At 42.3% G+C, this 26,848-nt stretch overlaps 1 protein-coding gene across 4 annotated transcripts in view; it reads right to left on the bottom strand.

The window, feature by feature from the left end:
- The window catches only part of pitpnm3 (PITPNM family member 3), a 69,126-nt gene that overhangs the window by 2,937 nt on the left and 39,341 nt on the right, over window positions 1-26,848 (bottom strand). For 3 of the 4 annotated variants that reach the window (XM_028420511.1, XM_028420513.1, XM_028420514.1), the window contains exons 6-19: window positions 19,844-20,033; window positions 18,222-18,344; window positions 17,412-17,593; window positions 14,735-14,892; window positions 14,058-14,228; window positions 9,613-9,834; window positions 9,381-9,529; window positions 6,272-6,388; window positions 2,865-2,981; window positions 2,625-2,773; window positions 2,326-2,475; window positions 1,979-2,162; window positions 1,663-1,791; window positions 1,109-1,518 (exon numbers count right to left, since the gene is read on the bottom strand). In XM_028420511.1, coding sequence (XP_028276312.1) covers window positions 1,183-1,518; window positions 1,663-1,791; window positions 1,979-2,162; window positions 2,326-2,475; window positions 2,625-2,773; window positions 2,865-2,981; window positions 6,272-6,388; window positions 9,381-9,529; window positions 9,613-9,834; window positions 14,058-14,228; window positions 14,735-14,892; window positions 17,412-17,593; window positions 18,222-18,344; window positions 19,844-20,033 — 2,377 coding nt within the window. In that variant the 3' untranslated portion in view covers window positions 1,109-1,182. Of the gene's footprint in view, window positions 1-129; window positions 1,519-1,662; window positions 1,792-1,978; window positions 2,163-2,325; window positions 2,476-2,624; window positions 2,774-2,864; window positions 2,982-6,271; window positions 6,389-9,380; window positions 9,530-9,612; window positions 9,835-14,057; window positions 14,229-14,734; window positions 14,893-17,411; window positions 17,594-18,221; window positions 18,345-19,843; window positions 20,034-26,848 lie in introns of those variants that run through there. The other variant, XM_028420512.1, reaches the window with a different exon arrangement.

The following is a 26,848-nucleotide window of genomic DNA, read 5'->3' as shown; positions in this document are numbered from 1 at the left end:
CGGGTTGCCACAGGAAACGGCATTTGTCATTATTCCCTTTAGTGCACTTAGACTTACTTATTCATAATAATAATCATGCCTCTGTGACTTAACATGACTGTAATGTATCAGATGAACCATGGAGCATAATTTAATCACAGTGGACATTTATTGACTTTGTCAGAACTTAACAGTAGTGAGCAAAATCAATCTGTGTGTACATCAGGATCCACAAGTTCTTACAGGCCTAACAGTAAATGGTGAAATACTGCATCATTCAACAAGGTTTATAATCTTACAATAATGTTTACTGTTGACTACTGTTGAGTATTCTGGCAGCCTTCACCGCTTTGATGTTCTTAACGTCTGACTGAGGAGGCATGTGCATGACTGAAACAAGAGGTGGTGATTTTTGCTTTGCATAACAGGAAACCTTTGTTTTCCATTGTGCAAAACACTGACGGGAGCACAATCAACTCTCAACACTTTGTGCATTTCATATCCAGTATTTGTGTCTTCTTATATAATCAGGAGTCTAACTCATTTTGATAAAGTGTATGGGTCTGATTCATGTCATCGCATTTCTCCAAGGTACCAACACACTCCACTGATTTCTATCAGCCTGTCCTCAGAGGAAAACAACAGCAGTGGTCAAACTTTAAGGCGACTGAACCAACAGTGTTTACATATCTGTCTACATACTACTATAGTGCAACATTCTGGTCTTTTGTCTCTAGGATCTTATGATATAACATCAGAAGAAGGAGCAGGTTGGAGGATTTACTTGAACACCATATTGTCATGTATTGTTGTTTGGGCGTGTCAGAGACACAATAGTACAGTAGATGGAACATAACTTCAGACTTTCTGGGGTTTGTACCCTGTGCTGACAATAATTTTGTAACTTTTCACTCAGAACTATTAACCATTTGGTTATTACCAACAAAAAAATCCAAAAATGCACTTTATTTCACCACACCCATAATGCAAAAATAATCTTTTGTAGGGGACAATGTTTGTTTTGTAAATAAAACATAGACTGCAAAGCTATTAATGGTCAAGCTATAAAATGCAAGCATTAGTTGTTATAATCTGGAATAATATCACATATTTAACAATAAAATCTGACCTTGGCCCTGGACACTAAAACCCCTTTGCTCTCCTCTTCTGTCCTCCTACAAGTCTTCCATCTTTGTTCTGATGTCAGGGAGTGGTGTCTCCACGATGCATGGAGGCCCGTCCCCATGCACCTTGTCCACCTCCACCACCACCACCACCACTACCTCCACCGTGGTCCTTATCTGATTCTGGCTGGCTCTGGGCTCGCTCTGGTTTAGGATTGGGTGTGCACGGCGGGTCGGGCTGTTGGACTGACATGGTCCTGCGCAGGTGGGTGCGTTTACATAGGAAGTCAGGCTTCGCTGAAAGACCAAACGAGCCTTTCCTCAACACCATTCGGACTGAAGGGGATTTCTTAGGTCTGGCTCTGTGCCCAAACTGAAGGGTGGAGAGGTGCGCTGCATAACCCTCACTCAGGAACTACACACAGCAGACAAAGTGTGAGAAAATCAGACAAAGAAGAGCAGGAAGATTAATGTAAAAGAGAAAAACCATGAGGAGGCAGACAGAGCATGAAGTGGCACTTAAGAGAGAGATGAAGGACGCAAATGGAAACTGAATCACCTGGCACTGATTTTGGTACTTCTTCGATGGTCTGCCAACAATATAAATTTGTGAGGGGCTGAGGCCGAGCATGTTGTAAACGGAAATGTCCTTCATGGAGCCATATGCGGAGTTGATCTTAATGTGACACTGTTAAGAGAGAAAACAATCAGTTGGACGTGTGTGTGTGTGTGAGGCAATTCAATGCATCAAAGGTACAGCACAAGAGTGAGCAGAGACAGAACAGAGAGCTCGCTGTAGGGCAGGGGACAACATGTTTCACATGGTGTATAATACAGATGAGCTGCTCTGTTAATGTCAGAGTGACAGTTTGTACCTCCTGTATGAGGTTCCTGAGGAAGATGGTCTTTTGCCGCAGGGGATCATGAACCAGGCCTTCAGAAAAGAAGATCATCCCGTGGGGAAAATTGTGCTGCGAGAGCCAGGATACCACACGCTGCTTCTGCATGTCGGGACGCCCTGTGATGTAGATGATGAGATATCCCAGGTCCTGCCAATGCCTGCATGGGAATATAAAAACGGTGATTTTGATCAGTCGTGTCATTATCAGGACATTTTGAAAGGACATTCATTCTTTTAAAATGGATCTTTATCGTGACTTTCATCTTAACTCTTTTTCATCTCTGAGGAGGATGTTATTTGTGCACACACACACACACTTACCTAACAACATCAACAGCTCCAGGGCGGACCTTAGGGTCACTACCCATGATTGACACACTGGCAGCAAAAGAGCCATCAATGCTGAAGACCACACACTCCATGCCCCGTGGCAGCACAGTCAAGTAGGCCTCTGCGCTGGTTTGATCCCCTCTTGGGATTGAAAAACAGAGAAATGAAATGAAAAGCTGCTGTACAGGGTTGTCTCACCCTGCAAGGCTGTCCTTTATACTGCAGTCTCTAGCAAAGATCTCACACCAGTACAGAGCATGGATACAGAACTAAATCTAGTACGTGCTTACTTGACCACCATTTTAATGGGATAGACTCCCAGGCCTAGCTTCTTGGTCTTGGGTATGGTGTATGTGACTCTGCCACTACTGTTGGTCACCTCTGTGTCAAAGTGCACCCAGCGGCCAGACTGAGGTTGAGTCATCAGCAGGATGTCCACCTGAGGGGAGAAAGGAGGTTCAACAGGTGGAGGTGAAGGCTCGGTGTCTGATACAGATGTGAACAAAATATCAGTGGTAATGAATTCTCACCTTCTCTCCAGTCAGAGTGACCATGTCCAAGGGGCCATACATGAAGCGACCAACCAGAGTCTGGGGTCCATCTTCGGTGGCAATGACATCATTCACCCTGTGGTTAGACGTGACGTTCTGCAGTTCATGACAAAAGGGAGCAATGCATCAATAAAGACATTCAAGACATTTTCAACCTTTCTTTTGTTAAAAGGAAAGTGGACTTGAGAATTGAGAATACTCTGTTACTGTTGCTGTTAATCCAGAAGAGCCTGAAAAACACAACATGCACACAAAACCGCAGAGGACAATATGTTCATATTAATTCACAGTATGACTAAAAGAGACAGTGTACTGCACTAAAAGGTTTGACTTTGAAACATCTACAGTTCTGTGTGAAGTACCTCAAGGTTCCATTCTTGAACCGCTGTGATTCTTCATTTTCATTAATAACCATTTAATGCTTCTGACACAGCATTGATTGCAGATGAACTCTGAATTTTACATGACAATAAAGTTATGCTTTTAAATGTAAGATTGCTCTTTTCTAAAGGATGACCCAATGTCAGTAAACAGGAGGAAGATTTTAAACAGCAAAAAGCAAACTGTTAATGAAAACAAAAACAAAAGCTGACAGGAACAGGTGAAGAAAAGGCAAAAACAAACCAAAGTACAAACCAGGATGGCATGAGGAAAACAATCGAGACACTAAGGCACAGAGGAAGAACAGTGTGAGGATACACAGATAAACTGACATAGCACCAAAGGGAAACACATGAAAACACATAAAACACAAGGGCTGGGTAACTGGGAATACTGTCAGGAGAGTAGCCTATCAAGTAAGGGAAGGCAAACACAGACCAGAGGCAAAAACAACAGACACCAAAGGTAAGAGACACTTTCAAAATAAAACAACAAAGCTGCATTCTGATACTATTACTGCTATAATGTTTAGTATGGTACTAGAATGCCCCAGTACAGTCAGGCAGTATGTCCAGTAGTAAGTATATTTGGTTGCATTTTACAGTATGCAAGCTTGTATGCTTTCCTGGCTGTTCTGACCCACAATCAACTGTAAAAACATATGTGATTAAATACATGACATGACTGGACTACCAATGATACAACACAGTAACAACAGCAGAGGAGTCTGAGGCTACTCTGACAAGCTCAACAGATAATGCTGCTCGTCCTTCCTTATCAAGAAAACATAACATGGGATCATCCAGGAGGGAGAAAATGTTGAGTAATAGGGTCAGCGTTCAAAGCACAAGTGTTTGTCCTGGTTGTCCCCAAGAGGAATTTTAACAGTATAGACAACAGCCTTGCACAGCACTTAAACATGATTAGACAGCAAAGAGTAGAGTGTGAACTGACGTCAGTGTCTGAGCTGTTTATAGCGAGGCTCCTCTAAAATCACTCCTGGTGTTTGTCTGACACAATGAGAGGGACATTTTACTTTGATACTTTGCAGTTTCAGATTTCAACAAGAATCCATATATATCAGAAATACGGAAAAGAATGTTAACTGTCTATTAAGCGCCCTTGCGTTGTTCTTTTTTTCCCCATATTCCACTATTCTGTGAGTTCCTGCGAGTGAGTCAGCAGAGGAACACTAATCCCTCAAATCTCTTCTTGCTGAGTTGGCTGCATTTTAATAGCATATTATTATTAAGCACACGTAACATATAACTCAAAGACTTCTCACAGACCATGCTTCTCTGCATTTTCTGTAACCTTTACTTTATGCAGAAGAATCATACTCATTTAGCCTACACTAAAAATCTACAAAACAAAACCACCAATATAGCAATCTGTTAACTTCACCTTTGTTGCCATTGATTGGCTTTCATCAGGTGTACTAAGCGGCTGAGATGAGATATTGTTTATTTAAAAAAATGCTCCGCTCCTCGTTGACAACATGCGTGGCAGGCTAATGGAGCATCTGCACGTAACAAATGTTGCTAAGTGCCCATGTGATCAACCATGTTGCTGCTGCATTTGACTGTTGTCACCACACCGGCTAATCATAATTGATTTAAAGGATGTGACACATAACAAGGAAGTTCAACATTTCCCAGCTGCTGTGCTGCATTAGCTTTGTCAACAGTTAATTGTTTGCCAGCACGAGGTCTCACCCATAGATGATGGCAAGCATGCAGAATAAGCAAACGTATATATTGTATTCACACCTGCACACACACACACACACACACACACACACACACCAAAGTCTGGAGTTCTGTGACGTGACGAGGCCTGACACTGTGTTCAGTATCTTGTTAGATTTAACTCTCTGTGTGATCATATGTGAAAACAACACAAACGAGCAGCATGTGGCTCAGTATCACCATCCACACACAGACAAAAAAAAAGCCAGAGTTAGCGAGTCAAACACCCGCCTGTGAAAGAGCAGTGCACAACACAACAACTGCCATGCTGGTGGTCTCTCTCCAGCTGTGACAAAGACCCCTTACCAGGCCAAGGAACCTCAGAAATAGATGCCAAGTCTCTCTGAACAGTATCACACTGCAGCAGATGAGTTTCCTGTGGCCAAATTGAATCAGCATGCAGCTCAATTGTGCTCAGGACATTCTTTAAGCACAAAACACATGAAACACAATCACTTAGCTGAGGTGAGGTGAGGCATGAACACGAGGACTCTGTAAGACGAAAAACCTTCAAACTCAAATATAGACATGTTTCCATGGTGCTCTGTTTAGACATGTCTATTTATAGCTCCGTAAAAAAAAAAAGCAAGCAGTCGCTAACTTCGGATCTTTAGAAAAAGGATAGCAATGTGACCTTGATTTATGTACTCAGCAGAGCTCGGAAGCATCAGGTAATTGTGTGTGTGTCGAACTGCTTCAGCACTCCAAGGTGAAAGTGTGGGAGTATTTTAGGAAATTTGGGCCACAAACCATTCTTGCAAACCACAGCACTGAAGCACTACAGGAGATAATGATAACTGCATTTTTAGTCTGAATGACTGCAAGGCCATTGCAGCAGCAGCTTGTGACATGTAGTGTTTTATAGCTGTGCTAACTAATCAGTATAAACCAGATTTGCGACCTGTACTGGAGCTCAGTTGTCAAGATGTGAGTTCATTAATGGCTCAGCTGACCCTGTGGTCTGAAATATTTTTGTTCATATTGGAGCAGAATATTTCCAAACGCACCCTCACGGGCAGAAAAAACTTGTTCTGTGTGTGGGTGGGTGGCAGGGACATCAATATCAATATCAATATCTTTTGTGTCTGATCCAAAGCACTCTGTTGAAACATTTCTAAATTAGTTCACACAAAGTTTCAATATGAGCTTCTAAATATTCACTGAGCAATCACATCTTCACATTAATGATGGAACTGGTTCAGCCATCAGAGCAAACAGTGTTCCTATTAAAAATAAAAACAGTGAATAATTTGTTACCCTTAGCTTGACATGTGTCCTCCTTCGGAGCCATTTTTCGCGTGGGCTGGAGGGAGAGAACGGAGCCGAGTCCAAGTTGTCTGCTTCCTGAGTCTTTACACAGTCGCATCGCATGAGCTATCAAAAAAACACATTTATAAGAGCAGGCAGTTCCACACACAAATCCGCAGCAGTGATACAGTGTAGAGCAGGCAATAACAATGTGGATGGTTTTTCAGATTAAAGTAATTCTGCAGTTGTGTTTAAGGATCAGAAATCTCACTAGTAATAGAAAGCATTAGTGACACAGATTAAAGGCTGAGGGGTGAGTACTTGTAGAAAATTACACCTCACTACTTGAAAGAGGACCTGCACATTATATTTGACTCAACCATCGAACCCTTAAAGGCTGCTTTAAGACATTCATAAACACATTGACCTTGGATTGAAAAAAAAGAACATGATTCAGCTGGATTATATTGAATTACTTTCCCTGGGACAAAACATGACTCAGCATCAAGTGACACTGAGACCCATACTTAGTTCCTTAATACAAAGTTTGTTGAAGTGAGGCCAACTGTGAAGTAGAAGGAGGCATTAATTTAATAAATCACATCACATTTATTTTTCAGTACAGTCCCCATCCAACTTTTAAAAAATCTTATATGGAGCCCATTAGTGTCGCCATCTTGGACTTATAGTGGTCCACAGAATCATCATCATCACTGTCAAAATGGCAATAACTGAGCTCCGTCTTCATCATGGGGAAGAGCTAGCAGTCACTGAGTGAAAACAAAACAGCTTGCTGTGTCAGGGGGCTTGAACCACAGCTTTCAGATTGAAAGTCTGCCATGTTGGTTTGTTCCATGGTTCATATACATGGTTCATATCTTCTGTTAGCATGAACTTGCCCATGTATTTTATCTGACTGATGTATTGCCAATGAAATGTGGCTTTTTTATTAGGATATTTTGGATTTGTTTGTTTTTTTAAACTTCTTTCATTTCTGATTGGATTGGATTGGATTAGTTCAGCAGATTACTTCAGAAATATCTCATAATCCACCTCAGAAATAGCAAATTGTATGTTGTGCTGAATATGCTCTCACTACGCCCAATGAGTCTCAGGTGAGCTGACATCGTTTATGAATAAGTGCACAGTTGAATTATTAGATCATGTCAGTGGTCTCCTGTGTGGTGACCATCATCTTCCAGACTCTGCATCCCACTTCTTCACCATGCTTCCCTCATGGACCTCTCTGGGTGACAAGCCTTTAAAACTGATGTGACAGCACAGCACTGATTTTCATGTACATGAAACATAAATACTACAGATCACACTGACTTCAAAGTACACCCACAATCAATCAAAAAGCTGCACATGCAAAAAACATATCTCCGTCTGCCTGAAGCCACCAACATATCAATCACGACTGCTAGTGGTTCGTATTTCCTCTTATTCCCCTCACGCTTTCTCACATGGAGGACATGGCACAGCAGACAGCGACGGGGGGAACAAAAATCTTTTCTTCTCTGGGAGCTCTGCTTTCTAATGATCGGGTTCAAAGAGAACCAGTGCCAAAGGCTTTTAATAGGACATGACGTGAAACAATTAATTCATTACATTTTTTTGGCCTGCTCTTTGCTGTCTGAAGATTCAGTGCACATCGCTCTCATCATCCTCTCCTAGTTTCCGATATTTTAAATTTAAGGGCAGGTTAGTGAGTAGATGGTGGTATAACCAGTGCCAGGGGCCAGCTTTAGTGCCCAAAATATGCAGTGGTAGTATTACTCAGAGTTTGGGTCTAATGTGAAATATGGAAATGAATAAAGATTTTACCTAAGCTGGCAGGACTTTAAAAAAATTAGCTGACACCACACTTTAAATTCCGGACTTGTGCAGATTACAGTCTTCTCCTTATGCATGTATTCTCAAACCACAGGACAGAATCTTAACCAGGATTGTTCAGATTTTAGTCAGACATGTTCAGTGAAATGGCTTCCACTTGTCTGAGGCTCAGCTGTGACGTGTGAGATGAATCCTAAACAGAGCGGGTTGATGGTGACCTTGCTCTGCTTAGCAGACCGCTGAACAATCTCAACAACTCTGACCATCACTCATCAAAGCTTGATCAAGAACAAGCCCTTTTATCTCAGCTGTAAATCCATATCATCATTCAGGGGCTCAACATATCAGCACATGTTTTGAAACTAAACAATATTTATGATGAGATTTCAGGCTCTGTTGTTTATTCTGCCCACATTTACAAAGCATTGAGCAGTGCTCATGACATTACTGGCTTGCTGCCAGACTGCTGCTTAGTCAGGGGAGTCACATGTGCAGAAGGAACCCTTGAACAAAAAAACTGCATCTCTCTCCTATGCTCTGTTGTTTGTGAAGCATCATTAAATGGCAACAGCTGTTCCACCATTAATATCATTTTCTTCATAAGACTGGAACAAAAAGGATCTATGAGAGTCACATTGTATTGCCTAGAACTGAGACTGACAGTAAGGATGCACCTTGTGAAAATGGTTCTTGGAGAAAATGGAGATTTGTATTGACTTAGACATTTGGTATCATGTCAGTTACTTTCTTATCATGAATGAATCTAGTCAAAATAATAGAAACATCCAATGTGATGATCTCCTGTCTCCTGGATTCAAAGCAAGTGCTGTTTGTCTTAAAGCTGTCTATTGCAGTGTTGGAAGCTGAAGTGACACCTGCTCACCTGCTCTCCAACACCCGGCCTGTTCACCTCCAGTCCAGGAGACCAATATTGGACTGAACCGCTGGGATCAGTGTGTAGATGAAGGGGATTGTGCTGGAAAATAAACTTTCTACTTCCTACAATCTTCTTATTGATGTAAAAATCATGCAAAAGAGATTAGTAGATGATGCAGTGACAACTAATGGCTTCCTGTTCCACTTATTTAGCTGTGACATGGACTTGGAACAGAACCCAGCTAATGATAAGGAATTTGAGCTAATTCACTTAAAGGATAAGGGAGAATACAAGAGCACTATGAACAAGCAGCAACCTCTGGGGCTGCAGTTTGAATGACCACTTACAGCCGGGTCTAAAATTGAGTGCACTGTACACAGGGTTCAGACTCTGAGGCTGCCTTACCTGCTGGAGAACAAAAGTTGCTACATCAGTGGACTCCCAGTAGGAGGCATGGAAAAGGTGAGGCAGAGCCACGGTTGGGAATGCGGTCAGCACATCGGGGCAGTACAGAGCATAATCCAGCCTCTTGGAGCCCCACCAGCTACTGGAAACTGGAACATGACACAAAAGATGTGGAACTTCAGCATCCACAGGTGATAAATCAAAAACCGTCTGTATTTTGCGTCCCACTCACTGTTGGCGATTGTGTTTCCCAGCTGGCCCATGGAGCAAATCGACATTTCACTTTCCACACTGGTCACGCTAGCTCTGCGACCTCCTTCCTCACCTCCTCTTCCTCCTCCTCCTCCTCCTCCTCCTCCTTCAGTCTTTGACTCAGAGGACTGCTGTGAAGCTGGACCTGCATGAGATTGCTCACCTTGCAAAAACACATTTGGATGGCCTTGGATACTCTCAGCTGGTGGTTGAGGATTGAAAGAGAAAAGACAAGGACAAACAGAGATAGGAGAGGAAGAAAAGAAATGCTTTGATCGCACACCAATCGACTGGCCGCAATCTTTAAATCAATGCTGTTATTTGCCTAATAAGATCTCACTGTGTATCGACTCACTTTGTGTTATATCAATAAAACACAGCACCAAGCAGGAGAGGCTGCTTCTCCTCTTCATGGGGCTGAATCTTTATTGGTTTTCTATTTGGTATTGGCTTTGGAAGTCAGAATAGAGTATCTGGCTCATAGCTGTCAAGAAGAATAATTTACCAGGTTGGGATCTTCTCGGCCATCAGCAAGTCTCTGTGCAGCTTTTCCCTATTTGTTCTGTAATAATACCGTATAATATGAGACTTAGAATCTCCCCTATAGACCTGGATTCCTTAAGTCGCAGAGCCTAGAAGACCTGTGTTTCATCAATAATTACATCACTGGGGGGCATGTGTCTACCAGCCCAGTTCAACAGCACATTTGTCTTAAACCCTATACACCCTGCAGACAAAAGGAGACACACACTGAATGTAATGTTCAGTGTATAGATCCACAACAGGAAGCTAAACAATGTTTGTGTGTTTCCTAAAGAACTTACCAACACTATTCGACCTGTTACTATGAAACTCGAAATGTTTTTCAGTCCGACTCTGGAGAGTTTCCTGACAGCTAGGCCCAGTGCTTTAGATATAGAATAAAACTTGAAAAGGCTTGACTCGTGTCTGAATGAGCCTGTACTGCAGCTCCACACTTCACAGTGCATGCTAGAGATGAAATACTGACCTCAGACCTGACCTATAAGCCTGTCTGTGTGCTTACAAACAATATAATGGGGGTTGGTCTTTTATAGGAGAGGCTTGATAGACATAACCTCCACTCATGGATGCTGTGTGCCCCTGACTGCTTTGAATTTCTGTAACTGGCCATCAGTTTGTATGTACTGTACACATGCCAGATTCATCACTTCTAATGGGTAGTTCAATGTATGGAGCATCCAGGTTAACCGTTTCGATGCTGACTGCTAGAGAGGTTATAAATAAACTCTCAGATGCAGGCAGCCACATGTTGCGCACTGGAATAGTGAAGGATGAGCAAGTGCAGCAGAATACAGATTAAGTGCCGCCGTGTCAGACGTGAGGAAGAATCAGGTGTGGTTAATAAATCCCCACCGACACGGCAAAGAGCAATACACATTGTACTGTTGGAAAGACGGAGATGATGATGATGATGGAATCTCACATAAATACACAGTGCTAGACTTCCTGTGTTATGGCTCTTTTCCTGAATATGCCAGCAGAAAATACATATTTGTAGAAAAATACTGATAAAGGACTGTTAAAGCCAAATATGGCATTTTATAAGCTGAAAAACAGTGCTTGACAAAATCAGTTGAAAAACAACACCCCTTTTCTACTGTAGCATAATGTAGCATTTGCTGTAATTTCAGAAATTCTACTCACACATACATGGTCCCACACACCCCCACACACAACAATCTGTTATCAGTAATGAGCTGTGCCCCGACACCCTCAGAGGAGCCGCATTCTCTTTCTGAAACGTTCGCACGCTTTTGTCTTTCTTTCACAGCACAATGAGCATGGAGGCAGAGAGGGTGAGAGACATTACTGTGGTAGAAAGGAAGAGAGAAAGAGAGAGAGAGAGAGAGAGAGAGAAGGGGGCCAATGATTCTGACATCACATTTCTAAAGATGGATGCTAGGGAAGAAGAGGAGCCAATAGGGCAAAGACAGAGAGAGAGAGAGAGAGAGAGGGCAAATACATGCATACAAGTGTTTGTGTGTAAATCAGCATGCCTTTAAGTGTAAGAAACATAAATAATAATAAGGACATGGAAAGGTGATGATTTAAGCAGAGTGAAAGAGCTGATGACAGTGGAAGTGGAAGTGAAGCAGGATGATTGCACTGTGGCCTTGAAACGTCTTTGTAACAAAAAGAGGCGGAAGCACACTTTTAACTCATAACCTCCCATCCAGCTCTCACCTCCACGCTCACTGGCATCTTATTAGCAAATGATTTAAAAAAAAATAGAGCACCATCTTTACATTAAAACATCATTAGCCATGCGATCAATACAGATTAAAACGACTATGATTCCATGTGCATTTGCTGTCTTGGATGATCATATTTCCCATTGGACCATAGCTGAAAATCAATAAGCAGAGGGCCCATTCTCTCTATATTAGCTGCATTCATCATAATAAAAGTGCCGTTGTTGATGGGAGTTGATGTCAAACTCATACCCACAGGAACTGATTTGATTGGCTCTCCATGCCTTCATAACAACTAATTACCATATTACAGAGCAGGAAATGGCGAGTGTGTGCTTCTTCTGTGTGTGTGAGTGCGTGTGTGTGTGTGTGTGTGTGTGTGCGTGCACCTGTCTGTGGTTTTTAATTTAACACATAATTTGACAGCGCCCAAGTCCGATCAATGGAACAGGGATGCTGACCCATAATTAAAAGCCGGTGTGGCTGCAAGCCTACAGTGTGTGTGTGACTGCCTTTACACTCCATCACCTCTATCAGCACTCCTGGCTCCAAGTGGCATCAAGCATCCTGGTTTGTAAAAAGGACTAGACTGCTAGACAGACTAAACCTATAAAAAAACAAAGCTCATGCTTCTTAGTTCACACCGGTAAAAACAGATGTGCCAGATGTTTTTTGCACAGGTTTAGTTAAAGCCTTTAGAAGAATTTGAGATCAAAGCAATGTCCATGACAATTATCTTCTGTCGTCAAACTTCATTACTGAACAGGACTGTAAACATGAGGAGTAAAGACTTTTCATTTCTCTTCAATTTCATCATTAAAGAGAGATCTCTGTCATCTGTTTAAAATGTTAAACGTTTGGACTAATGTGGTTATTCTGGTGGTCACTTTGCAGTGAAATTATTTTTCTAATCCAAAGTGACAGTCTCCTCTTCACTCACAGTGTGTGTGTCTTTGTGTCATTGCCTGTTTTTTTATTGTATGTAAACATTCATCCTCATTCAACAAACTGCTCAGACCATCAAGGTTGCCGTAGCAACACCAGTGACACCCAGGCACCCATGTCTGCAGCATCCATAGCAGCTCCCAGGTGAGATTTAATCCAGACTCATATAATATATGTTGTAAACACTCATAAGGTTTGTAGTGTTGATGTTTGACCTTTTATATATTGATGTTTGTGTGCCAGAAGTTGCAGTATCTCAAACGACCACTTGAGGTCTTTAAAAGTGAGTCAAATCCCATAGACCTCCATAATAAAGCCTAAATATGTGCAGGGTCTGGCTGCTTTCAGAGACAGCTCAGCTCATGCTCTACACCATTTCTGAATTAACTAGGAGTTAGATAAGTGCTCAATATGGCAACAGGCACAATCACCAGACACCTGTATTTATGGTAATAAGAGCCTCGTTCCTCTTATCTGTCAACTTTCCTAAACAGCAATAACACTTCATACTGTATAAGGAGGACCTGGTTTAAATAATCTGTTTTGCTCTTATCTCACTGAAAAGCATCACAGGAAGTGGAAAGCAAAGAAGAAATACATTTTCTACAGAATAGCCCATTTTAAAAAAAAAGATATGCCTTCAGTGAAGCATATTTGTAATGACTGACTGCATGTTGAGTAAAGTGATTGTAAATTTTTTAAAGCTTTGTACCAGACCACAAAGCCTTATCTTCATAACTAGGTTTATGCTTGAAGGCTGTTAGCACAAGCGATCAGTCTTTGTCCTACTTTCCAGGGGAACTGGGTGATGTATCAAAACTGCTGCTTAGAGTGAGTCTCTGTCTCCCAAAAGTGGGCTAAAACATGCTTCAAATACATCAGCGACTCATTAAGGACGCCATTTCTACAACCAAGCCTTTACAGAGAGCGTACAGGCGTAGTGTGCTATATTCAGCAGACTACTGTGCCTGATCCTCAGAGAGCAGTGTCAGGCTAAAGGTTCTGCACCACAAGAAGATGGAGTATAATTACTTCAAACTTCAGGCTTCTGGGGCAGATCTGCCAGTGGAAAAAGTCACAGAATCTGCCAGTTTAATCTAGTCCCACTATACGAGGAATCCTCAAAGGTTTCAGACCAGCATTGAAATGCAAAACTAAAAGGTTATTATTAATATGGTAATGCACCAGAAAACTGATGAAATATTCAGGAGAAGCAGCACATTTGATTTCCAGGGTCATATCCTACCTATGAGCAGCGAGCGCCCATCTCCGAGAGGGTAACGCTGGTACCGCGGCACAGCAAACGGTGGCAGTTTGTGGAAAAGAGGCTGCAGCAGTGGCTCCAGTCTGGAGGCTGAAGGGTCCGACGGGTAAAACAGGTTGAAAATCTGAGAACAGGCTGGATGAAGCTGGCTCACTGAGGGTCAGAAAACAGAGACAACGAGGGCCTGAAGTTATTTTAGCCCCAAGTGTAACTGCAACAGATATACTATAATATTCAAGACAGGATTATATTATATTTGACTACTTAGGGAAATAATCAATTAATCTAACTCTAGGCTGTAAGCACCACTAAATTAACTGTACTTGAACCAGGAAACACAACATGAGTGGATCAATAAAATCAAAGTGAAAATGAGTTTAAACTGTATTGATCATTCAAAATGTTGTAGTGTTGTGTTTTTAAGCTCATATGAGGTTGTATTTGATGCTGCCCTGAAGCTGAAATTTATTCATAGCCTTGTATTGGCTTTTTACTTTTTACTATAATCATAATCAGGCTATAATCGTAACAGAATAATTCAGGAAGATTATCCTGCTGGAGAAAATGTTTAATATAACAGTCAACAGAAATAAATGAGGAAAAATGTGTGTGTGTGTGTGTGTTTGAAAGTGCATGCTTTGCATATCTCTGACTCTTGCCTTGAACGGCCGGCAGCACAGTGCGTCTCATGGCCAACACCAGGCCCAGTGGACAGCCCAGCAGGAAGCAGTCTGACACCTCAAAGTCGAATCGGCCGGGGTTCAATACCAGGCTTGTGCTGCTGCCTCCACGCACCTCCACACTGTCCTTCATCAAACTGGAGGTCAGACAGGGGCACAAAACACATCATGTTGTTACTGTAATTACAGCAATATTACATGTTCTTTTGTGTTTATGTATTATGTCATCCTCCATCATGACAAATGATGACTGAACCTTGGCTGCAGGATCAGTGCACAGTAAAACACAAAGTTTTAGAAAGGCAGTGGTTAATGCAACATTTGAAAAGTCAATAATAAGTATCCTGAAACTGGGAGGAAAATGTCTCAATATTGACAGAGATGAGTCAGTGCTCTCTCTGATTCAAATGTAGGCCTGCTTGTTTTAACATTCTGAGGTCGTATTCAGCAGCGGCTCCAAATGACTCAGCCTGAGCAGCTTTGCATGCAGCCTCCACAGCCCTCATCACACTTACAGCTGTTTGAACAGCCAAGCCCATCACAGACACAACCCCAGCACTGCTGGCTGACTGACGATATCCCCTCTGCTTACCAGTGAGCCAATATTTCCCAATTAAGTCCTACATAGGGAAGCAGGATTAGCCAACAGTCTCCAGTCATCGTTGAAAGGCAAATCAATTGTGCTTTGATTGCTTTCTGCTTCTATTTCTGTCCCATAATGTGTCCACGTCTACACTCTGTCTACCTGTTTCCTACTGCTATTACTACAGCGAGACTTCCCCACTGCCAAGACAGGGCCTGTGTGTTTCATTGAGACACAAACTCCATGTTAAATTTAGTGCAGCAAAAATCAATGTGCACAATTTATCTCAGTCTGTTGTGCCACAGAGAGTGCTATTCTTCTACTTTGTGTAGTATAAAAAGTTAAGTCTGAGAAGCTGACATGTTTTTATGAGGCACAAAGAGCAACATATGCTCAGCCTCTTACTGCAGCGGCTCCAAACCCATCTAACAGTGATGGTTCTCAATTAGGCGTCTCTATTTCCCTTAGGAGCATCAGTCAGTAGTTCTAACATCACAAACTAAAGGTAGGCATCCATCTGTAAGGACATTCTGTCTGGAGGATTGATGTCTTGGAAAAGCTGATTTAACAAGCCCCCCTGGTGCCTGAGAACACACGCTCAGATGTGCACACACAGGAGCAGAGGTTATCCTTCCACACAGCCTGGCTGCGTGACAAGAGGTAAAAGGTGAGAAGTTCACAGCCATGAACTATGTGGCATAGCTGTGAATCGATGGGATCCTATCTCCAGCAGCTGTGATGGTGTAAGCGCCTAAGTGACTATAGGAACACTGGTTGCTTTAAATGAGTGAACATGGCAGTCATACCCTCTGCTATACCCAGCTGGATTCACCCACCGTCTCCCTCACAAACTGCCTGGCACCAGCACAAACAGGCTATTTATAGTTCAGCAGAGACAGGTAGGCAGGCAGGGCAGTCAAGCTGCAAATATTGATAAAGAGCAGGGGCGAGACAGGGTGACACATTCCAGAGAGGTCTGGATGAGGGCCAGCGTGCAGCATCTGGGTCATCATGTGAACCTATAACACACTCATCACCCATCGACAAATGCTGCTTGACAGAAATGGATAGTGGAATTTCAACTCTGCACCTCTGATGTCTGACGCCCGTCTGATCAATTGAATTTGACATGGACATACATATTTTGTATCAAATAATTGTTAAAATCAATGATTAAACATGTAAAAATAAGAAGAAATGTAATATGTTATCAGTGAAAATGTCATCTTTTTTCAGTCTGTCAGGGATGAGCCTGTAGACATGTGGCAGGAGGAGGTCCACAGCTTGAGGTTCATCTCTTTCAGTGATTATGTATAAAGTCTGGAGTGGTCTAAGACATGAATGCATAATGCTGAGCCAGGCCTTACACATATCAATCAGACCTTCTATTTCCAGACCTATGGTAGCATGCTGCTGCTGTACTTGACAAACTACATATTTATTTGATTGTACTTTTACACCATCTGTTAATAATCCTCTCCAGCTGTGTGCCAATCACTGGTGTGATTGAAATTACAGGCTTCTCCTGTTAAACATGTGCATTTATTTCCTCAGTAGATGTACAATAGGGCATAAAATAAAAGAAATCAGGTAAGTTGCACTCAATAGAATGAATAAAATTTGCACCTTTTTGGTTTGCCATTAAATGTCTTTTGATATTTAATGGACTGTATGTGCTGATCAGTTGTAAAGGATCAAAGCTTTTTCTTGCTTATATCAGATGCATGTGTTTAAATCAGGGTTCAGGACATAGACCAGAAAAAGTGCACTGGTAGTGAGAAGGAACAAGGTTGCATATTACTCATTAGAAAATTCATGTAACCAGTGAGGGGCCTCATGTTTGAAACACGGTGTGTGTATGATTTATGTATGAGGATGAAGACAAATGATGCAGATCAAATCCTCTATGATATCATAAAACTGATGCAAGCAGGAGAAACCAAAATATTAATGGGTAAAAACACATAATAAAAGTCCTGTCCTGTCCATTTACACCCCAGCCCAGGATCATGAGAATAATTATATTGATCAGCCTTGTATGTGTGTGTGTGTGTGTCAAGTCCATGCTCACACCTGGAAAAAAAGCTATGCTGGCCCGTGGATGAGGTGTCTCCATCGTACGAGTCGCTCTGCTTGCGGCTGAGCGGAGGGCCGCTCTGGCCTTCGTTGGGAGCAGAGATGTCGATGTTGCTCTTGCTCAGCCTCTTGCTGGAGCTCAGACCAGGGCTGGACTCCCCCAGCAGGCCTGAGTTATCCTAAGAGGACGGAGGAGAGTGTGCATCTCACTTTAAAACCTCTGGCTGCACCACAGAATTACAGATAATATGATGGGAGTTGACACATTTTTCTGGGTGAACAGCTGAATGTGGAGGGATAAACTGTGTCTGTGTAAGAGTGCATCTACTAGACGTGAGTGGCAAAGGGCAGGAGGAGTAGCAGGCAGGAAGAAAGGAGCGAGCCGCTTTTAGATGGAGGTAATAGGATGTGAAATAACAATCTGCTTCAGGACAGTTCAACACAAACCTTTGCTTGAATTTGATACTCAGAATGACGTTCAAATCAGCCAATGAAAATGAATAGTAAGCCGCTCAAACACAAAATTAACTTATACTATGACTGTCAGCTGAGACCCATATATTGTCAAAGACATCAGCATATTTGTCTTGAAATGTTGTTATGAAACACAGGCAGAAAACAGACATCATTTTGTGTATGAGAGTGGCACACAGGGCCACCGGTGCACATGTTTGCACTAATTAACTCCACTGATGAAAACAAGGCATGTAATCTTGATCATTTGCCGTGATCTCTTAATCAGTAAGACGTCCTTTCAGCAGCTGTTAATAGCCCTGAAGACCTTCGTGCAGACCTGCAAGCTCCTACCTTCAAGCTCTCAGTGCTGTTGTTCCTGCTGCTGTTGTTTGGGCTTCCAGGCCTCTGGTGGTTGCTGAAGCACAAAGCATCAAAGCACAGTACACCTCCCACACAGTCGCCCATCAGGCATACCTGCACAGAAAATATAGGATTTAGACACCCTCTGCATGCAGTGCTCTCAGTCAGTGAAAGACTCCACAGGGGAGATGATCACAGATGTTTATGAATCAAATAAGAAAAAGACAACAATATATTTAGTAGGCAAGATGCTCATCCATCCTAAATCATCCATACAAAAAAACTTTGACTGGTTTTCCATCAATCAGCCTCTATATGTGGAAATGCAACATTATAGCATTGTCCTCAGTTTTGCTGTATAACAGTGGTATTATAGAATGTTTTTGCACCTTTTGTAGGCTCTACTGGAAGATGATCTGTTCTTCATTCTTTGTTATTGTATAAATGCACCAACATCATGCACCGTGAACGCAAACCATCAATATTCTGCTTACAGTGAGTGTGTAGTACAGAAATACCTGGACTCTTGTGTTCCAGTTAAGTGCCAAACCATCATCATATTATCAAATATATGAAGTGCTGTAATGAAAATCTCCACAGGTAATTACAATAAAGGTAATTACTAGTGGACTAATCTGTAGAGAACATACTCTAGAGGAGAGAGAGGGGGGAAGAGGAGGGATGCTGTAAATATGGAGGGGAGGAGGGGAATTATGAAATACTGACACTGTCACAACATAACATAACAGTTAACACACAGTGATACTCTACACAATGAAATAAAACCAGCTGAAAGGCCTTCAGGAAGAAATATGTCAGAGTGGGGAATGAATGAAGAGTAGCGCCATTGAGTAAGGCACGTAATCTCCTGCTTCACTGTGTGTGTTTGCTACTAGTGTATGGTCCAAAGGAGCAACCTGTGATATTGTAATTTAAAATTGCTGGATGTGTAACATAGTCTCAGGGAGTGGGGCTTCTATTGTTCCACAGTGAATGATGCTGCAGGCCAGGAGAGTGGTGTGCCAGCCTTAATGGATTACTAAGTGCTTACTCATTTAAATGTCAGTCAGATTTCTTGTGTTTACAGCATACTTGGACTGTGACAATGCTTCTTCTGAAGTTGGTGTATTATCTCTTATTGCAAAGAGCCTGTTGCCATCAATAATTATTAAATCAATATGCTATCAACAGCAATCATGTGTTATCCTGAGAAATGTGATGGTTTTCATGCCAAACAAGCAGCTGGACAGCAGCCAGTGTTGCAGAAAAACAATAATATGTTTGGCAGCACCATCACTTGATTGGGTTTTTTAATTACATCTATAATATTTCATATGATTGAAGCTCTTAAAGGGCTGTGTTTCAGAGTCCTATAACCCAACTGCAGTGTGAACAGCCTTCTCACAGATGATTATCTCATTATAAAATGCACAATGGACAAAAGAGGAAAATGCAGAGATCTGGAGCTCTCTGAGGACCTGAGCTCCCACAGTTTCCACAGATTACACAGCCCACTAAAAAGCAATCTTTACTTCATTGACTTCAATTAAACGGCCTACAGCCAATATTCAATGATGAGAGACGGGAATAAGACAGAAGAAAGCGCAGCACACCTGTCCTGTGAATCCCTGGCCGTCATCTGACTGCAGGAAGCTGCGGTAGACCTGGTTGGCGCGTTCAATGACAGTCGCCACGGCATCCTGGTATCGTGGAGAGACAATGGCGAGGAGAGGGAGCGCAGCCAGCGGCAGGTGGTCCACGCTGCTGGACACACAGCTCTCATCGTAGCTGTATGGGTTCAAACTGAAGAGGGGGGTGGTGGATGAAAAGACAAATACAAAGGAATGAAGGGAAGAAGGGAGACACCAGAGAATATTATCATTATTTATTGTCTTAAACAGACCTTAGCCTTACTAATGCAATCCTTAATGTCTACAATCAAAGCCCAAACAGAGAGTTCCTGTTGTGTTATGCTTCCCCTTGGCCGCCCTACATCTATTACTGTTCATGATACACCGTATCTGATTTGAGGCTTTTGTATGTGTGTGTGTGCACATGCAGGTAAGGCAGGAAGCAAACAGGCACATGTAACAGCAACAAAAGCAGGGCATTTACTGGTGTGTAGACATAATGGGTGTGTGCGTGTGTTTGTGTGTGTGTGTTGTCCCTATGTGTGTGAAAGTGATGGTGCACACCAGGATCAAACGAGACACTTGAAGTGACAGTGTGGGGAAACAGTAAAAGATGGCACTGCCCTGCACTGTCTCCTTGAGCAGCAACCCTGTCACCATCCATCAGATGCACTGATTACAGGAAGAAGCAGCGGTGCCACACCAAGGCTGAAATAAGTCAGAGACTGTGGACACCTTACCACAGAGGAGCCCACAGAACCTCTGTTCAGGAACAAGGGCCAACAAAAATAGTAGGCAAGTGCCAATCAATGTGTTTTACAGTTGTTTAAATGTGTTTGTTTTCACAATGGTAAAATGACAATGAACCTGTACACATTCTCCCCCAGTCTCTCTCCCCCTCTCTCTCTCTCTCTCTCTCTGCTGAACACAGAGATTGAATAAAGATGAAACTTCTAATGCGATCTAACTAAGTGAACAAATATGTTCATTTCCCAAAATGAGGTCTTGTTGTTCTGCTAATTGGGCTGCAGAGATTTATTTATAGGTCTAATGACGCCATAAAAGCCTTGTGCAACTCTGGGAGTTGTTTTTAATTAGAATCAAACATTGTGTTGCCATGGTGACAGTACTCCAATGAAAGGGAAATTGCGGTCCATTTGACCAAAGTGATATTTTGTAACAGGGGCCAATGCAAAACAAAGTTACATAGACATTAGCACAGAAATGAAAACATGATATTACCAGCATGTCTTCACACACGACGCCACTATGACATAATTTTATATAAAAGACATAAAACAGTATCAGTGAATAGCCAGAACGATGACATACAAGGCCTGTAAAAAGTCCATAAATGGAGGCAAAGGGGTGGATGGTGTAATTTTCAAGGCTTTGCAAAGGGCCTTCCCTCCATTTTCTAGGTAACCATTTCACAGAGGCAACCAGTCCTGCCTTCACCAGCACAGTTAGCAAGCACTATGAGTATATTTGTATGACCACAAAAGCCAGATAGATATACACCGGTAGCATTAATATCCAGGACAACCTTTCTTTACATACAGTCGGACTGTACTTTTGATTTTCAAAAAAAAGCGTCCAAACACCTGAAAAAAGCAGCTAGTTCCATTAAGGTGCCTTTGACAGACACCTGTGTTTATGGCGGCTGTAGCCAATTTTTGTAGGAATGACAAAACATCACACTGAGGCTTTTGAAAAACCTGTTGGGATGAAAAAAGGCACTGGTGTGATTGTTTGTGCTTTCAGCGGCACAGCTTTCAGCAGTCAGTCTCTGACATCTACAGCAGATAAAACCACCTCCACAATCCCCACCTGCCACTGCAAACAGTGACAGATCTCTATTCAGACTGAAAGATGTTTAAGTCAACAATTTCTGTGAAAAAGTGAAAATCCAACAGGCAAACTTATCTGTATGTTTCTCAGCGTTGGATAGACAAATATCATTTTTGCTTGGTTTGTTGTTTTTGACTGCTCTATGCAGGCGAGTCCTGCAGGAAAAAAGTCAGACAATACTTGACACCGAAGTTTCACTGTGTCTTTGATTGCTGCTGTCATGCCTCCTTTCCTACTGCGCCCTTCTCCCTATTCAGCAAAGTCAAGTTCACAGCAAGTCACCAAAGCAGGTGCAGTTGAGGGAAAAATGTGTGTGAGATCAGCAAAAAAAAAGTCCCTAAAACAGCATCTGCAGAATCACCTCTGAGAGGGATGCTATGGGTAGCTCAACTACTGCATGTAACCACTTCTCTCCATACATGTCGCCAAAGAGAAATAAACTGAAAAATAATGAAACTCACTGAAGAGCCTTTTCCAATTTCATGGCCAGCAACCAAAGTCTGCCACTTTGACTGTGCGGCATTTAATCTGCCGTATATTAGAGGAGAGGGATTTTCTTTTTATTCTACTGTTAAAGCTTAATTAGTGCTAACAATTTGTTTTACCTGCTCTTTAATCTTGATCAGTGGTGCGCTGTTGGAGTAGTTTTTCATGCACTTTGCTCATGGCAGTCTCCTGCTGTACAGGGAAGTCAAACTGCAGGATGGAGCTCTGATGTGTAGCTACCTACAGAAAAGCAGATCACCTGAACGTCGCTTGTTTCTCGCTTCTTGAGACAGACTGAGCAGCTCCCGCGTAGAGTTGTAAGAAAATAAGAAACCTTTGTAACTTATCTGTCGCACACTTTTTCCCCATAGCATTGATGTTGTTTTTATAGAAGCTGAAAGCTGAAATGTGGAGCACAGAGATGTCAAAATATTACTCTTGGAGGCAGACTTGCTGTGCAACAAAATATAATTAGGTCACCACAATGACTTGTTTAGCAAGTGCTTGTTTATTGAGCTCTGCCACTGAAAAAACTCCCAACATCCCAGCTAAGAGCCATTGTGGGTTTAGTCAGGACTTTGTAGTCGCAGGGCCTTGATCTTATTAGAGTCTTGTTAGCAGCTGGTGCTCTCGCACGCTCCCAAAAAACACACACTTGTTCACCAAAAGTGGGAACAAAACTACAATTAATATTCCGAACACAGCTCTACCTGCGAACAGGGTTCACAAGTCACAGGACAGGAACAGAGGTTTAACACCTGCTGCACAGCTCAACAAATGTCAGGTGAGACTCTCATTATTTGAGTTGCATAATTACTTGATTATGCAAGCGCTTGTTAGTATTATTACCACGGAGCAATCGCTGTTTTACATTCAGAAGGGTGCACAAAAATCATTTGTTTCTTTGTGTGTGTGTGCATGAGCCAAACTGCTGTCTGGTTTGTTTGCTGCAGCATTTGGCATCCTCCAGGTCTGCAGGTTATTTTCCTGTATACTGCATCAACAATCCTAATTAATTTGAGGCGATCGTTTACATCTTTGTCTGTGCAAACATGTGCTTTGGAAAGGCTGCACTATCACACCATTCAAATCCAATCTGCATTTAATAGCTATAATTAATCTTAAACCACCTAATTATAATTTCCTCTTTAACGCTGGTGATCTATAAAGCAGAAGCTGGCATACAGCTCTGGCACTCCACAGTACTATATGGCTGTAGATGTTTAATTAGGAGCGTGTCAAAAATGTCAGCTGTGAAGCTACAGCGACGACAAACTTGTCATCAAACAGCACGGAGACAGCAGATGTTTCAAACGTGCCGCTTGGGAGGCTTGTGTGCTCCTCAAAGGAGACACATCAACAGATCCCTGGAAGGCGTGAGTCTGTGCTTGTGACTCGCAAGACTGTCGAGTCTGCCCCCATTATTTCAACACACGAGTCACTGACTCGCTACCTCGTTCACATCTCTGTGCTCACATTACCAAAACGCAAGTGATATTAACCGGAAAACACACACACACACAGAGGTCCCAGAGGTGTCACTACACAGTGCATGTGTTTAGACACATAACAGGAAAAGCCCATTTGCAGTTTTATTGGCTTCAGATCAGGTGTAAGGTCTTTTATCTCTCTTTTTTATCTTCATTTAGCACTTTGCTTGTGATTGCCATGTTAATCTTTCACAACAGTCAAGAGACTCACTCAATGACACCTAAAGGCAGGGTAATTATGTTCTATACTAAGAGAAGCACAGAAGTCTTCCTCAAGGTTTCATGATAATGTGATGATGAAGAGATCCATTAACAACAGCGGAGGGAAGATAAAGCTGAGTGAGCCGATTAAACCTTGAAGCAGACTCATCTCATGCAGCATAACCTTCAGATAGACTCTATTATTGGTGCCCTGCCACCCTCTAGCCTCTCGCTATCTAATGGCAAACTGAAAAACTCTGAAGTCTGTCACATTTCTGCTTAATTGCTCCCCACATTTCTTAATGGCTGACTTAGCACTGCTCAACATTTGTGCAATGAACATGAACAGCAATGGTTCTCTGCACAGTCTTCTTAATTAGGGAGAGGATAGTGATGGTATGTCCCCAGCCGCCAATGGCCAGAGTAATGAGCCTCTGCCTCTGTGAACTGAGGTCACACACTATGGAGACAGACAGCCGGACCTCCTCCTCCTTCTCTTCCTGCTTCACTCCTACTCAAAATGAATCCATTATTTTTCCCTCTCCTGCTTTTCAGATGAAGTTTTTAACAGCAGAAAATGTTTACTGTATTTCTTTTCAAACTGTGGAAGCAGTGCTGTGTTTGCTGTAGAAGAAATCAATTCTGAAGCTGTTACTGTTAATTGGACGTGCTATGGTGCAATAATACACACCCTGTGCTTATTTCCTACTGTGACAGTGTGGGGATGTATTTCTACAAGTGTGTTTATGGATGACGTGTGTGTGTGTGTTTGTCACCAGGCTTCTATCCAGCACTGCCAGGTACATTCATTAGCAGAGAGAGCTAATAATGAGCAGTCTGAGAGCCACAGCACACAGCATGACTTCCATCACACACACACACACACATAGCAACAAAAAAACTGAGAAAATATGTCAATTTTCTATGGGGGACCTCCTGCAGGCCATAAGGAATTATTAAGCATTGGTTTGTTTATGTGTAAGTTGTGTCGAGGCGCTAAGAGGTTTTGCCACCTCTATGCCGTGGTGTGATTTTCAGCCAAGCTGTTACCCAGAATGAGAGCAAATTATCCACACAGCAGCAATTCCTTTCAGTGTGGCGGCCTATTCCACGGATGTTTATGCTGGCGTGCGAATAAACAAATCTCAGTGTACCCACAAGTCCAACACTGTCATTAGAGCAGACACTGTTAACTGACAAAAGTGTTGTGTTTGTCGGTGTGTGGGCGCCCACTGACTGCACATTATTGTGAGAGGACCTGGAGCCATCTGGGAATGAGTAGGCTTTGTTTGATTTAACCGAAGAGCGAGAACACACTCGTCACTGTTTTTCAGAAGATTTAAACCATTAGAGTGGACTGCTTAAAAAGACTCGCCAAGTCAAGAAATCAGTGCTGGGCCAACATATTGATCAGGCCTAATGCTGCTGTAAATGTTAGTTCATAATAGTGGTGAGGTTAGACATTGTAACCAGCAGTAGTCTAATCCCAGCTCACGTTCAACTAATCAGGAACCTCAACCAAAAATATTAATGTGCACGATTCCACTTATAAATCCACCTATTTTATAGACACTGTTCCTCCAGTGACACCAGATCCATCCAGACCCCGTTCAGACCTGTGTCATTTTTTCTCAAACTGAACCGCACAAATCCGGTTAAAGCCAGATTCTTTCATTTCATTCAATCCGGCTAGATCCACCTCCAAGAGACCATATTCTACAACAGTCTGAACAGGGTTTGAATTTTATGACACCTAGCGGTTTGGAGGACAGCAGGATTTAGCCAGATTGAATTGGATTAAGAGCGATCATGTGTGTGCAATAGTCGGATTTGAAAATAGGTCTGAACGTATCCGGCTTAAAAGCAATTCGGATTAAATCCCACTCTGGATTGACTCTCCCCAGTCTGAACGGGGTCTTACACAAGTCAAGTATAGTACTTGAATATAAGTAGCTTCCTGTTATCAGAATAGAATATAAAGGCAGGTGCAAGAACTGTAGAGATGACTTTTGTTGTAGTGAAATTCAGTGAACTAAGCTTAAAACAATCCTAATTTGTTTTGTTGTATCAGCAATAGAGCTAGAAGAAAAACAAAAACTACACCATGGAAATCATGACAGAAACCACACTGCTCAACACAACTGCTCCCCAATGACAACTGCAGCAGGACAAGAGGAGGCAGCAAGCACACACGAGAGCTGAACAAATGCTTGTTGAGGTGGCACTGACAGGTGTTCAGTCAGATTCTCCTCTTGACAGCGATGCCACCCTGGCACATCAGCGTCTCAAGCCAGACAGTGATCCATTGCCTGGTGCTGCGGGGACACCAAGCATACAAAAAAAACAGCTATACAAAGCCGAGTTAGAAAAAGCCTGTAAGAGGTAAAAGGGCAAGCTAATCAGACACTTTGCAAGCACAATGTCATGTGGGGTTTTTATGGTGTCATTACGACCAAAAGCACAAGACTCAATGTCAAAGAATGTGTCTTGTATAGGATTTAGTAACAGTCCTGTAAGGTCACAGTCTTTGAAAAAGCACTCAATCTGCACAAGAACAGGGAATTTACTGGAATCCTTGTTTAACAAGCAAACTCATGAACATCAGCTGACTCCATGACACTGAGATCAGTGACTGTGCCACTTGTCTCTTGCAAAAGAAGCATGGCGAAATGCATTTGGAGAGCAGCTGGATTCCTGGAAGATCTGTTAAATCTCAATGTTACACGACAATCCATCTTCTGTGTAGCCAAACAACACTGTTTCCTGGGAAGAGTGACAAAAAGCAATCTATCACACCACAGTTAAAGTTTTGGCATGACATAGCATGTGACAATATAAAAAAGATTTTATAAAAAGAGGTGGTACCAAGATTCTGCAGATGCATTTTTAAGGAGAAAATGCACTTTGAGGTAACAAAACAAAAACAAAAATTAATTGAAAAAACAAATGGGCACATCTC

Source organism: Parambassis ranga, chromosome 13 (assembly GCF_900634625.1).
Source record: "Parambassis ranga chromosome 13, fParRan2.1, whole genome shotgun sequence".
Taxonomy (NCBI): domain Eukaryota; kingdom Metazoa; phylum Chordata; class Actinopteri; family Ambassidae; genus Parambassis; species Parambassis ranga.
Note: the sequence above shows the minus strand (reverse complement) of the source record. Positions and strands in the feature narration are given on the sequence as shown.